Source organism: Peromyscus eremicus, chromosome 15 (genome assembly GCF_949786415.1).
Source record: "Peromyscus eremicus chromosome 15, PerEre_H2_v1, whole genome shotgun sequence".
Classification (NCBI taxonomy): Eukaryota; Metazoa; Chordata; class Mammalia; order Rodentia; family Cricetidae; genus Peromyscus; species Peromyscus eremicus.
The window spans coordinates 14,515,930-14,530,883 of NC_081431.1; the positions used below are offsets into that span (position 1 = coordinate 14,515,930).

The 14,954-nt window shown below is 40.2% G+C and overlaps 1 protein-coding gene across 3 annotated transcripts in view; it reads left to right on the forward strand.

Annotated features, from left to right (window-relative positions):
- Nvl (nuclear VCP like) overlaps positions 1-14,954 on the forward strand; it is a 52,762-nt gene that overhangs the window by 14,322 nt on the left and 23,486 nt on the right. For all 3 annotated transcript variants that reach the window (XM_059280112.1, XM_059280113.1, XM_059280114.1), the window contains exons 10-13: positions 2,075-2,176; positions 7,024-7,141; positions 9,444-9,588; positions 14,204-14,450. In XM_059280112.1, the coding sequence (XP_059136095.1) occupies positions 2,075-2,176; positions 7,024-7,141; positions 9,444-9,588; positions 14,204-14,450 (612 nt within the window). The remainder of the gene's footprint in view (positions 1-2,074; positions 2,177-7,023; positions 7,142-9,443; positions 9,589-14,203; positions 14,451-14,954) is intronic.

A 14,954-nucleotide genomic window follows, 5' to 3' on the forward strand; every position in this document is an offset into this window, starting at 1 on the left:
CAAGACAGGGTTTCTCTGTGTAGCCCTAGCTGTCCTGGAACTTACTCCGTGGACCCGGCTGACTTAGAACTCACAGAGATCTGCCTATATCTGCCTCCCGAGTGCTGGGATTAAAGGTGTGAGCCATCACTGCCTGGCCATTGCTGTTTTGAGACTAGGTTTCTCACTGAACCTGAATCACACTTGATTTGCCTAGACTGGCTGGCCAGGACACTCCAGGCATCATTTTTCACCCTGCCTGTGCTGGGTTTACAGATGTGGAGCCCCTCTACCTGGCTTTTACATCAGTGGCATGGTTCTAGACTCAGGTTCTCATGCTGTAAGCACTTACAGACTGAGCCCTCCCCAGCCCCAACTTTCTTTTATTGACCTTTTTCATGATGCTATTTATGCTGGGTTTTTTAATGAATACAATTATTTTGTCTGACAAAAATTTGATGGGAAGTAAAATGGCATAACTGCAAAAACTCTTTCTAAACACTTAGTTTACATTTTACTTACTTCTCTTTCCCTTTATCCTAGTAGTTCTTAAAAGCAGCAAAATATGAAAAAATAGTATTATTTTTTTTCTTGGAGTTAAATAATTTAAAATTTCAATTGTTAAAATGCCCTTCTAAAGTAGTTTCAAAAGATCACTTAGGTATGGTAATGTGCACCTGAAATTTCAGTATTTGTAGGACTAAGGCAGGATTGCAAGTTTAAAGATTTATTTATTATGTATACAGAAGAGGGCACCAGATTTCATTACAGATGGTTGTGAGCCACCATGTGGGTGCTAGGAATTGAACTCAGGACCTCTGGTAGAGCAGTCGGTGCTCTTAACCTCTGAGCCGTCTCTTCAGCCCAGGATTGCAAGTTTAAAACTAGCCTAGGCTTTAAATTTTGTAAAGTTCTTCCTTGTATGAACTACATCCACCCCTGTACCCACAAAAAGACATTTATTTTGCAGAATAAAAAGCTAACAATCCTGATTTTGTCCTATCAGATTTTTCAGAAACTTATTTCATGGTAAAATGCAAAGTAATCCAAGGAACTTCAACTAGCAGAATAACATACTATTCTAATCATTAATAGAGCAAGCTCTCGATTTTTAAAGGAAGCTTGATTTGTCTTACCAAAAATAAACTTATTTCATGGTCACTGTATAGCAGACCTTGGAACATAGTGTTTGTGTTTATGTGTTTGGGTAAATCCCAAGATTTCTTTTAAAGACAGGGTCTCACACTGTTAGTTCAGGCAGCCTTGAACTCAAACCTTTACTCTCCCAAGTGCTGAGTGGCTACTGCAATTGATGGTTAAATCCATAAACTTTTTAGTTTTTCGAGACAGGGTTTCTCTGTATAGCCTGGCTATCCTGGAACTCACTCTGTAGACAAGGCTGGCCTCGAACTCACAGAGATCCACCTGCTTCTGCCTCCCGAGTGCTGGGATTAAAGGCATGCACCACCACCACCTGGATGACTTTTTTGTTTGTTTTTTTAGATTTATTTATTGTATTATATTTGTGAGTGTTTTGCCTGCATATGTGTCTATATACCATGTGCATGTCTGGGGTCCATGGAAGTCAGAAGGGCTGTGGGATCCCCTGGAGCTGGAGTTACAGACAGTTAGTTGTAAGCGGCCATATGGGTGGTCTTAACTGCTGAGCCCATCTCTCTAAGTTAAGATAGCTCAAAGGGTAAAGGTACTTTCCACATGCTTGATTGCCCTGTGCTGAAACCAGAAGCCACATGGTGGAAGGAGATCCACCATGCTTGATGGCCCTGTGCTGAAACCAGAAACAACAAGGTGGAAGGGGATGCACCATGCTTGATGGCCCTGTGCTGAAACCAGAAACAACATGGTGGAAGGAGAGAACCAGCTTTTACAAGTGGTCCTCTGACCTCCACGTGTGCACAATGGCACATATATGCCTGCACACACACACACATACTTGCATGGATGCACAATAAACAATAAATATATTTTTAAAACTTAAAAACAACCTAATTTTGACAGGGCAGATTGGCTAAGAAAAATGTAGGAAAGTGAAATTGTATGTAATCTTGGTCATTCTTTTCGTATTTGTACACAGGAACTTGATTTGCCAATTCTGAAAGTGGCTGCACCAGAGATTGTGTCGGGAGTTTCTGGAGAGTCTGAGCAAAAGCTCAGAGATTTATTTGACCAAGCTGTGGTGAGTCAATTATTTCCTGTGCGCGCTCGTCACATGCTGCATGCTCTCTTAGAGTTGGCTTTTCTGATGCTAGTTTTGTTTATCCCACTCACTGACCTTCCTTTTGTAAAAAACGTCTAGTGGTAAAAAAATTTAAAGTGGATTTAATGATATAGACTCTTGGTAAGTAATCTGTTTCATATGAAATCAAACATAAAGGGTAATATGTTTTGGCCCGTCGTACCTAGGAATTGAGTGTTTAAAACATCTTGTCCTTATGATATTTCATTCACTTTGTTTCTCCAGTTTATGTTTGACTAAACAACTTGCAAACAATATGAGAATTATACTTAGGCTTATACAAGCACTGTAAAACTCAAGGATAAATGCTTTTTATACGATTTGAGGTATGAAAAGGAAATTCACTTACCAGAGAGAAATTATAGCTAACTACAATTTCTGTTGTTAAAATTTAGAAGAGGGTATTTGGATCCTATTGAAGTTATAGCTTCAGAATAGTGTGGGGGTTTAAATGTCTGTATTCTCATTAAGTAAGTTGAGGACCAATTCCATGTCATCACATAGCATGTTGGGGAAGAGACCTGTCCACTCTACCCTGTTCCAAATCGTAACCTGTAAATATACCCAGTTTTCATGGAGTTTCTGAGTGTTTAAATCAGAAGATTCTTTTCTTTTCAGATGATGTGTTCCCATGTTGTCTAGCCTGGCCTTGAATTCCTGGCCAAGCAACCTTCCTACCTCAGCCTCCCAAATGCTGTGATTATAGGTATACACCATCATGCCCAGTTGAAAGATTTCTTATAAAACCTTTAACGTTGTGTCTAGTATATAGCAAGAGTCCTGTAAATTATGGCATGCATACTTGAGTAGACATGCATCACCACTCTGACTAAAACTAAAAAGTGATGAAAAGTTTCTTATGTCGTGTTTCTTTCCTCACCTAACCCTTTCAGACAGGATCTTAAGTAACCCAGTCTAGCCTCGGACTTCTTGTCTAACTGTGGATGATTTTGAACTTACTGTCTTCCTGCTTCCACCCAAGTGTTGAAATGACAGTTGTGTGCCAGCACACTGGGTTTAATTTTACCTCTTTATTTGCATCTAAAACATATAATGTCTCATAAACATCACTGTTGTAACTACTAGAAGCTGATGTGAAATTAGGAGAGAAATGTATTTTAACAGCAATAATAAGTAATTATACGTTTGTAATAATAATGTAAGTTATAAGAATAATTAATTTTTTAGAATCTCACTGTATAGCCTGTGGGGCATTTACCCACCAACCCCACAGTTGCCCAGAATTTTCTTGAGTTTGAGCAGCAGGAAATATTAGATAGAAGGATTTATTGCGGAGAGTCTTGCGGAGATAAACAGGTAGAAAATAAAGGATAGCCTCGAGAGGGCCTGGAACCTTTTCCAACGGGCCCCGACTGTCTCTGCTCCAGGGTATTTATAGAGACGCCAAGGGGTGGAGCAAATGACCTCCTCCCCCAGCACAGCCAAGTGCAGACCATCTCAGACACCTGCACTCAGGTCCGTGGTCCTAATCATCCTCTATGCAGACCTGCTGGGTAAAGCCACGAGGAACCCGAAAACGGGCTCCCACAATAGCCCTAGCTAGCCTAGAAAATACTATGAAGATCAGGCTAGCCCGAAATTTAACAGAGCCTGCCTTGGCCTTGCTGTGTTGTGTCACCATGCCCAGCAAGAAAAATGTTTTCAGATGGGAAGAAGTAGAGGCGAGCTGCTGGGATTGGTATGTAGACTACAGTGAAATGGCATGGCTGGTACCAGGAAGATCCAGAGAAAGGGTGAGAATGACGGTGTGTGCATGTTTCTGAAATGTGTATAAATGGTACACATAGTTGTGTGTCTCCATTTCTTTTCTGTTGCTGTGATAAGACGCCATGACTAAGGCAGCTTATAGAAGAAATGGTTTATTTGGGGTTCACAGTTTCAGAGTTAGAGTTTGTGACCACCGTGGCAGGAAGCGTGGCAGCAGGTAGATAGGCATGGTGCTGGCACAGGAGCTGAGAGCTCCGTCCTCACCTACAAGCAGGAGGCAGACAGAGCTAAGGGAGGATGACCAGTTTACCATTCACCACCCATGACACACCTCTTCCAGCAAGGCCACACCTCCTAATCCTTCCCAAACAGTTCACCAGCTGCGAACCAAGTATTCAAATATGAGCCCAATTATGTGTGGGTTGGGGGTATGAGGGGGGCATTCTCATTTAGACCGCCATGGAAATTTTTGTATATATGGTAAAGACAATGGCAAATACGGATACGAAGATAAATAGCATATTTAGATCATTAGTTCTGTGCTGAGTCTCTGTAATCTAGTACTGAGCAAGTATAAGTCTGATTCAGGTGTTGAATAGCATGTGATCTTATACTTTCTTTCCCTGCCACTTCTTCCATAATCCAAGTGAATAACATAATCTTTGTCAAGCAAGGTAGTTCTCTTCTAAAATTAATCCCTTCCTTAGGCTAAGTTCTGATTATCATCATTTATGCTTTCCCATTTAGTTTTCCAGGTCACTGACAAAAAGTAATGAGTTTACTTTCTGAGGCCTTTGCTCTATACTTTTACTTTTGTAACTGATCTAGCAGTCAGTCATAGGTGCTTTTGCAAACACTGTCATGAGGAAGATTGGGGAAGACAGCCAGTAGTGACAGGCCAAGTATCTGTCACTTTGGTGTCATTTTCAGCTGACATTGTGTGACTTTTAGCACAATAAATGTCTCTGTTTTGACTATGGAGTGACTAAGTATAATTGAGGTTGTAAGCCTAGGTTTTTATTTTTCACTTAATCCTTATTACTCCTGTCTGTGTGTGTGTGTGTGTGTGTGTGTGTGTGTGTGTGTGTGTGTGTGTTTTATAAAACTTACTATGTTAGCCTCTTTGTTGTCACTGTTGTTGAGTTAGAATCTCAGTCTGTATTCCAGGCTTCCCTCAAACTCATAGCATTCCTCCTACCTTAGTCAGTGCTGGGATTACCAGCATGAAACACTATCTTGCACATTTTATCCATTTTAAAGTGTACCACTCAGTGGCGTTAGGTACTTCACTTTTTACTTCAAGGTTTTGTACTGCATTTATTTATGGTGGTGGGGTGGTACGCACATGTGCCAAGGCACATGTATAAGTCGAAGGACAGCTTGTGGGAATCAGTTCTCTCCTTTGATCCCCGGGATCAAACTCTGGTCACCCTTAGTGGCAAGCAGTCTTCCTTACCCACTGAGACAGCCCTATACTTACATGTGTAACAGTCATCACCACCCACCTCTAGAACTTTTTCACCTTCCCAGTTGAAATTCTGTAGCTGATATATTTTTCTTTTTGGGTTTTTTTGAAATAAGGTTTCTCTGTGTAACAGTTCTGGTGGTCCTTGAATACTTGTAGACCAGGCTGGTCTCAAACTCACAGAAATCTACCTGCCTCTGCCTCCTGAGTGCTGGAATTAAAGGCATGCACCACCACTGCCCACCTCTAGTTTATTTTTATATATAAAAAAATAAAGATCTGGGGACTAGAAAGATAGTTCAGTGGTTGGTTAAGAGCACGTATTGCTCTTGTAGAGACCAGCATTTGTTACCTAGCACCCACATGGTGGTTCATAACTATCTATAACTCAAGTTCTAGGGCATCCTACACCATCATCTTCTTGCCTCTGCTACACCAGGCGCCCACGTGGTACATACATAAGCATACAGACTAAACACTCAAACACTTTAAAAAAAATTTTAAATAACGTGAATTTTAAAAGCCTGAGACAACAACAACAAAAACCAAGGAGTTGATCATGTGTTAACTGAAATATTGAAACTTTATTATCTTTCCTTATTCAGTGTAGTCTTTGGGGCTGGGTGTATAGCTCAGTAGTGGAGTGTTTGTCTTATATGTGTGTAGCATGAGTTTGATGCCTAACATCTCAGAACTCACACTCACTCTCTCTCTCTCTCTCTCTCTCTCTCTCTCTCTCTCTCTCTCTCTCTCTCTCTCACACACACACACACACACACACACACACACACACACACACACGCCTCTGATAGTTTCAGTATAAGATAAATGGAAAAGTTGTGGAGGTGAATGATGGTGATTATACAAGAGTGTAAACATATGTAATGCCACTGAATTATACTTAAAAGTGGTTAAAATGGTAAATTTTATAGAAATTTAAAAAAAGCTTGTGGTGCTTCTTAAGACCTTCTTACAGCTGATTGAAAAATTTGGACTTTGTTTCTATGTATAGCCCTGGCTATCCTAGAACTTGATTTGTAGACCAGGCTGGCTTCAACTCACAGAGATCTTCCTGCCTCTGCCTTTGAGTGTTGGGATTAAAGATGGGCACCACCACCAGCCAGCCAAATTTTGACATTTTTATGTTAGAGAAAAACTCATACCATTTAAGCAAACTTGGATTTTCTAGTTTGAAACTCAGTTTTATTTTGGTTTTGTGAAACGAGATCTCATCTAGCCAGTCCAGCTTGGAACTAGAAATGTTGCCTAGGATGTGTTGATCGTTCTAAGAGCCAGAATTATTAGAATGTGCTACTATGCTTAGCTTAAAGCTTTTAAATGCACTTCTTATATTCTGTAGCATACAAATATATCTAACTTACAGAAGAAGTGGAGAAGATACTTCAGAAACCATGATGCATTCTATTCTTTAAGACATAGCAACCAGAAGCATTTGTGTGAGCTGCTGCCTTCTTCGTGGTTATTCTTTGAGGACTGGTCTTGAGCTTTAAATTCCTGAAGAATATGTGAACATTAGGTACCAATATAGAGAACTTATCTTATAGTCATATCTTTGTGGTGTTTTTATTTCTAGTCAAATGCACCCTGTATCGTTTTCATTGATGAAATTGATGCTATTACCCCCAGAAGAGAAGTTGCTTCAAAAGATATGGAACGAAGAATTGTAGCCCAGCTTCTAACCTGCATGGATGGTCAGTTTAAAATAGTGAATTTGTTTTAAGATAGTATATTTCTGAAAATAATGCAAGTCATACATGCATGTATGAACCATTTAAATAGTGAATCTCATAAAACAATCTTTTTTGTAAAAGATTTTCCAGTCATTTCAAATTGTATTGAACTGTGTGTATGTATGCATATATGTGGGTGCACATGTATGTGCCAGGAGTGTATACATGTGTGTGTGAGAAGGGAGTCCAGAGGGCAATCTCAGATATCATTATTTAGGAGCCATCATTAGTTTAATTGGCTTGGTGCTTGCCAAAAAGGCCAGGCTGGCTGGCCAGTGAGCCCCAGGGGTCTGCCTGTTTCCACCTCCCCAGTACTAGGATTACAAGTGTGCCATGTTATATGCATTTTTTTTAAAGTGGGTTCTGGGAATTGAACCAAGGACCTCATGGTTGCGAACCAAGCACTTTTCTACCTGAGCCGTCTCCCCACCTCCATAGTAATTAAATACGCATTTACTAATATATTGTTTTGCTTTTGCTGTCTACCATTTCAGGGTTGCATAGTACCTACTGTTGTTACTTAAGAGTATCTTTGGGAGAGAAATGTTAAAATTTTAATGCATTTATATTTATGGCTTAAAAAATATTTTTACTTTTGGCCCGGGGTGGTGGCAGGTGCCTTTAATCCCAGCACTTAGGAACAGAAATAGGTGGATCTGTGAGTTTGAGGCCAGCCCGGTCTACAGAGTGAATTTCAGGACAGCGGGAGCTACAAAGTGAATCCCTATCTCTATCCACCCTTCCATAAAAAAGTATTTTAAGTATGTGTATATGTGGGGCGGTTTGTATGTGTGAGTGTATTGCCTGTGGAGGCCTTAAGATCCCTCTCAGTTACAGGTCATTTTGAGCCCCTAGGCCTGGGTGGTTGAAACCAAACTAGGGTCCTCTGGAAGAATAGTATGAGCTCTTGACTGCTGAGCCATCTCTCCAACCCTATGTTTATCTCTTTTAACTGTTAGTAATATTCTTCAAGTTTACTATGCAGATTAGAGCATTTTTACCAGTGTTTCCATATAGAGTTTGAGGACAACCTGGCCTGTATAGTGAATTATAGTCCAGCTAGGGATATGTCACGAAAACAAACAAAAACAAGAAAAGAAATAGCACATGTTTTGGTATCATATTTCTGTAATCTATTATCCAAGCACATAAAAAACTGGGACAGGATAATTGCCATGAGTTATAGGCTAGGCTGGGTTACATAGTGAATTTCAGGCCCAGCTTGGTCTACAGAGTGAGAGCCCCCTGTCTCAAAACAAAACAGAAGAAAAATGTACAAAAGGAAAGTTAATTTGAAATATCACATAACATAATATGTTTCTTATGGTGCCAAATTATAAATCACTTGTATTTTAACTTTTGTGCAGTTCCAGGGATTGAACCTGGATCCTGATGTGTGCTCTGAAAGCTCTCCACCATTGAATTACACCCGCAGTACCCTATGCTGTTTTATTTTCATCTTAATTTTGTTGCCATGTTTTTGAGGCCTCTATTCTAAGAAAAGCTTTTCATAGATTCTTGCTAATCAAATAATAGATCCATTATTTACAATGTGCTTAGCATTTGAAACCATGTTATTTCCTGTAAGGCCATATAATCTAGACTCTCTCCTGTTTAATTCTGGTTCAGCTGACAGTATTTACAAAAGATAAAACTGATAGAATACTTGGGAAAGATAAAATTTAAGCCCTGCATTCTATTCATTCCTAAAACTCTATCTCTAAAGTAAGCCAGAGCTACATGGGATGTTCTGTACCCCTCTCTGGTTCTCCCTCATCCTTGTGAGCCAACATTGCTGTCTTCCTCACCCCCACTGCTGGACCACTCACGTGGTCTGGCTGTGCACTGCATATGCCCCTGTGTGCCTTCACTCACGCTGGTCTCTAGAACGCCAGTAACTTTACCTCTGCTTATAGGAACCGCCTTGCCCGTCAGGCTTTCCTGAAGTGTTTGTTTCTGTGAAGCCTCCATCATCCCCCTACCTTGCTCTGTTACAGTGTTCGATTTATTCTGATTGTTATTAAACTTCCTGAAACTTGTCTTCACTGCGTTTCCTTAATTATACACTTCATATTCCTCAGTAGACTGTGAATTGCTGGTAAGAAAGGCAGTCACGCTTCCACTGTATTAGACAATAAATATTTTAAAGTATTTATATATCAAAGTACACAGATTCTCTCTAACCTTTAAATGACTTGTGTAAACATTGTTGTCCTCAAATGTCAGATGATTTGTCTCTCCTTTTATGTCTGCTTCTCACTAGATCTGAACAACATGGCAGCTACAGCTCGAGTCCTAGTTGTTGGAGCTACTAACCGACCGGACTCATTGGATCCTGCCTTGAGACGTGCAGGAAGGTTTGACCGAGAAGTGTGCCTGGGTATCCCTGATGAGGCTGCCAGAGAAAGGTATATTCTTACAGAGTGGTGGTGTGGGTATGCCACTGTGCTAGCTGAGCAACAGGTTTTGAAAAGAATAGTAAGAACTACTATGTAGTGTTCGTTCCGCTTTAGTGTGCTCTACCTCTCGTCTTTCCCTCGTCCCCCATCTTCCACCTCCCTAGTTTGGGAGTTGAACTAAGAGCTCCAAATGTGTTAGCAAGCATCCCACCAATGAGCTGTATTTCCAGACTCTCTTCCCCTTTTCTCTCTCTAAGACTGATTTGGAAAGGGGGGAAGCAATGTTTAACAAAACAACTCACTCGCCGGGTGGTGGTGGTGCACGCCTTTAATCCCAGCACTCGGGAGGCAGAGGCAGGTGGATCTTTGTGAGTTCGAGGCCAGCCTGGTCTATACAGCGAGATCCAGGAAAAGGCGCAAAGCTACACAGAGAAACCCTGTCTCGAAAAAACAAAACAACTCACTCATCAATAGGACATTTGTTCACTCATCAATAGGACATTTGTTTTAGGTTGTTCATTAATGATAATCATTGTGTTTATTGATTGCTATTTGTCTGATATTCTTAATGGAGTATGTGGGGTTTTTTTGTTTGTTTGTTTTTGTTGTTGTTGTTGTTGTTGGGTTTTTTTTGTTGTTGTTTGTTTTTTTTTTTTGAGACAGGCTTTCTCCGTGTAGTTTTGGTGCCTGTCCTGGATCTCGCTCTGTAGACCAGGCTGGCCTCGAACTCACAGAGATCTGCCTGGCTCTGCCTCCCGAGTGCTGGGATTAAAGGCGTGCGCCACCACCGCCCAGCTTTAATGGAGTCTGTGTTTTAGTTGGCTCACCAGCTAAGGGGCAGTGTCTGTATCTCTGGAGTAGTGTGGTGCCATCTGGTCCATGTCCTAGTTAAGTTGGAGTACCATTTCACTAGTCTGCCCAAGGCTGTGGGTCTCATTAAAAAGATGCTAATGAATGCTACCTAGTGATTGGTGTGGAAAGAGCAAAGAGCTTACACCAAGAACCAAAAAAGAATGGTAGCCAGATGACTTAAGAAGTAACCTTAAGGTAGTGAAGTGAAATCTAGTGAATTAGTGTTGTAAACTATCACATTTATAATGGTTTTTTGTGGTAGTTGTGATACTACAATAATTACTAGCTACTTTTAGGAAAAGTAATAAATAATGAAAGGAAATCATTGCCTTAGAAGGGATGAGGAAAGAGGGACAGGTGGAGAATGTGGTCAGAAAGCACTGTGTGTAGAAGGCTCAGCCATAGGTCTCTGCCGTCCTTTCCTTCTTCCCAGGGTTTGATGTCACGTCCTTTTTCTAAAAAGTAATTACTATTCACTGGGCGGTGGTGGTGCATGCCTGTAATCCCAGCACTCAGGAGGCAGAGTCAGCCTGGTCTATCTACATAGTGAGTTCCAGGACAGGCTCCAAAGCTATACAGAGAAACCCTGTCTCGAAAAAGCCCAAAAAAAAAAAAAAAAAAAAAAAAAATTATTAAACAGTTTCTACAATGTTGACTTTATAATTTGTATAGATAATAATTATGTTTATATGTATTCTTCAAACAGCTTATTATCAGTTTACTAATACTTTTATATCTCCAGCAAAATAATAGTATTCATTATTTCATCTTTATTTATGAAGTTGAGCAGCTGAGCAAAGTGGTCCATGCCTGTAATCTCAGAGCTATGAGTCAATGCAGAAAGTAATTCCAGCTTTGCTTCATAGTGTCCTCATGCCAAGGTTTAGTTTTGTACGAAAATAATAATTAAAAAGGTCACTTACTTTATGTGTAAAATATTAACAGTGCTTTAGCGTTAAGACTTGTGGAGATTGAATTAATGTAACTTAGCACAATGTCTTGACACAGAAAAAACTGAGCACTGAGGGTTGCACTCAGAATCTTGCACCGTGCTACATGAGTGCTTTCTTTCTCACTGAACTGTGCCCTAGCCCTAGAAAAGAAGTTTTAGGGTAACCTGATAGTTTCCTTTTCCTTAAAAATCTTTCAAGATTTTATTTAATGTATATAAGTATTTTGTTTGCATGTATGTCTGTGCACCACATGCATGCCTGATGCCCATGGAGATCAGAAAAGTGCATCAGATCTCCTGACCCTCAAACTCAGATTTACCTGCCTCTGCCTCCCAAGTGCTGGGATTTTAGGTGTGCGCCAACAACTACCCCATCAGCACTCTTCCATGTTTATAATTGGTATTTATATAACTTGTTTGTTTTCTACATTTTCTTATTTTCTGAGGATTTTTTTTCCTTCTGCATGTGTATATGTGTGTTTGTTTTGGTCTGTGTTATATTTATGTACCTGAGGAACTGGGAAGTAAATGCAAAATAACAGTTCTTGGTGTGTAGTTAGTCTGATCAAGCTGTAGGATTATTGTCTTTTCTTCCCTTTCTCTCTTTCCCTCTTCCATCCCTCCTTCTCTTCACTTTTTTCATAGATTAAATATTTGTGTTGGATCTTTTTGGATTTTTTCAGAAAAGGATCTGCAGACAGCACTGTGGTGCTCTAAGTCTGTGTACTGGCCCTCTGATGGTTCAAGCTGAGGAGGCTGAAGAGTAATGTGCACTGTAGACACTGACAGTCTGTTTTCCTAACATACTGACATTCGTAGCCCACAAACTTTGAACTTTGCACTTTCCTGGAATTCTGGTTGAAAGGGTGGAGTCCATGCCCACATGTTCTTACTATACTTAAGCAGATTTTCAGGTGATTTTGTTTTTGACTTCGGTGCTGTATTTCTGGCCTACCACTTGACAGCTACAATTCTAAGTCTTCGGTGTTCCAGCAAGCAAATTGCCTTGCTTCTCATTATTACACCTCTTTGGGAAGAAGAGTTATTTGTATTTTGTTTCCTCTACTGGGTTGTTTACTACTTTCTGTTCATTGTCTTTCTTCATAATTTGTGTCAGGATTACAGACAATCACACACTTATTAATTTATACTGTATAAATCAGTGCTTCAATAAATAAGTAGGTAAGAATATACAAATAATTGGGAGGAGGCAAGCAGATACCTGTGAGTTCAAGCCTAGCCTGAGCTAGTTCTAGGCTAGCCAGGGTTACAATCTTATACAAGTATGAGTACTTCTCTGCATATAATCCATCCTAAAGGCTACAGGCTTAGGAAATGGTAGTACCTTGAAGGGCTTTTAAAAATAAAGTCTAGCCGGGCGGTGGTGGCGCACGCCTTTAATCCCAGCACTCAGGAGGCAGAGCCAGGCGGATCTCTGTGAGTTCGAGGCCAGCCTGGGCTACCAAGTGAGTCCCAGGAAAGGCGCAAAGCTACACAGAGAAACCCTGTCTCGAAAAACCAAAAAAAAAAAAAAGTCTAACTCCATTTAGATGTCATTTTAAAAAATTGAAAAATTAAAATTAGAAGCTGCTTGTGGGGGGCTGGAGAGATGGCTCAGCAGTTAAGAGCACTGGCTGCTCTTCCAGAGAACTAGGATTCAGTTCGCAGTACCTACATGGCAGCTCACAACTGTCTGTAACTCCAAGATCTGACACCCTTACACAGACACGCATGCAGGCAAAACACCAATGCACATAAAATAAAAATAATAAAGTGTACTATAAATTATAAAAAAGAAAAAGAAAAGAAGCTGGGTGTGGTGTCATGTACCTGCGCTGCAGGTTCTTCTACTGAGGAAACTGAGGCAGGAAGATCACTTGATCTGAGGACTCAGAATTAGCAAAGACTACATGAGAAGAACCCCCATCTCTTAAAATAAATGACATTGACACATATCATATTGTCAGTTGGCCCTAACAGAATTTTTTACCTGTACAGTATAGGGTCTGAACAACAGGAAATGATGTTAGCCGATCATGGTGGCACACATCTGTAATCCTAGTACTTGGGAGGTAGAAGCAGGAGGATCAAGAGTTCAAGGCCATCCTCCACTATATACAAAGTTTGAGACCACCTTGAGTTCCATGAGACCCTGTCTCAAAATCCAAACCCCTGCAATGTTGGATGTTTGAAATATCAAGATAAATATCATTATGAAAACTTCAGTTTGTATAATGAATATATGCCTGCAGAAGATGACTTTTAGAGCTTGCCGTGAAGAAACATGGCTAAAATTCCAGTTTTGAGGCAGTCTGTGAGTTTAAGGGTTAGCCTCTTGTACATATATAAGTTACAGGCCAACAAAAGCTACACACTAAAACCCTGTTTTAAGGGGAAAAAACAAACTTTTGATGCTAAATAGAAGTATGGTTTGAGTGTGGAGGTTTCTTTTTCTGATAAGTACATGTTTTGTTTGCTCTGAAAGTATCCCCATAAGCTGTTTCCTCTACAATATTGGGAAACACTTAAAAGTGGATTTAAAAGAAAACAACAACAAAAAAAAACTGCTTATATTCTTCATAATGCATAGATAGCATAGTTCCCAATAAGCAGATATTTGGCGTAAGCTTTTCTGGATAAAGTTGGGCATGTAGTAGTGACTAAGCATTTATTGAGTGAATGATTTGGTTCATCTTATAAAGCATTTATTATGATATCAATAGGGATTAATATAGTATGATCTTTCAAATAAATACAGTTAGGAATTGGCTTTTACTGTTAGACTATGAGTCTAAATGTTTTAAACTGTCGTTTCTACAGAATACTTCGAACTTTGTGCCGAAAACTGAGACTTCCGGAACCTTTTAATTTTTGTCACTTAGCACACCTAACTCCGGGCTTTGTCGGTGCTGATCTGATGGCACTTTGCCGAGAGGCAGCCATGTGTGCAGTCAATAGGGTCTTGATGAAGCAGCAGGAGCAGCAGAAGAGTCCTGAGATGGAAGCTTTGCCCTCTGAGGGAGCCCAGGAGGAGAGGCTGGGGGCCGAGCCCACTTCTGGAACCCAGGTGCTCTCCAGTGCTCTTGCTCTCTCTCTTTATTATTTTATTTATTTATTTATTTATTTATTTCAAGACAGGGTCCCTCTGTAACAGCTCTAGCCGTCCTGGAACTAGCTCTGTAGACCAGGCTGGCCTCAAAGATCCACTATTGCCCAGCATAAGGAAGGTTTTCTAATCTGTAAAAATATATTCACAGATACGCTAGAAATACTTAAATTTCCCAATTTCCAGTTAGATAACTGTATTTTCATACACAGACTAGCAAATGCTGTAAACTTTCTATCAGTTCAAGATGCATTTTATGGGCTTTACCACATGATTCTACTAAGTAGAGCTGTATTTTATTTCATTTTTATTGTAGATTTTATTGTTTTATGTGTATGAGTGTTTGCCTACATGTGTATATGTGCAGGTGTGTGTGCTTATTGCCCATGGAAGTCAGAAGAGAGCTGCCAATCCCCTGGGACTGGGGTCACAGATGGTTGTGAGCCTCTTGTTGGTGCTGGGAAT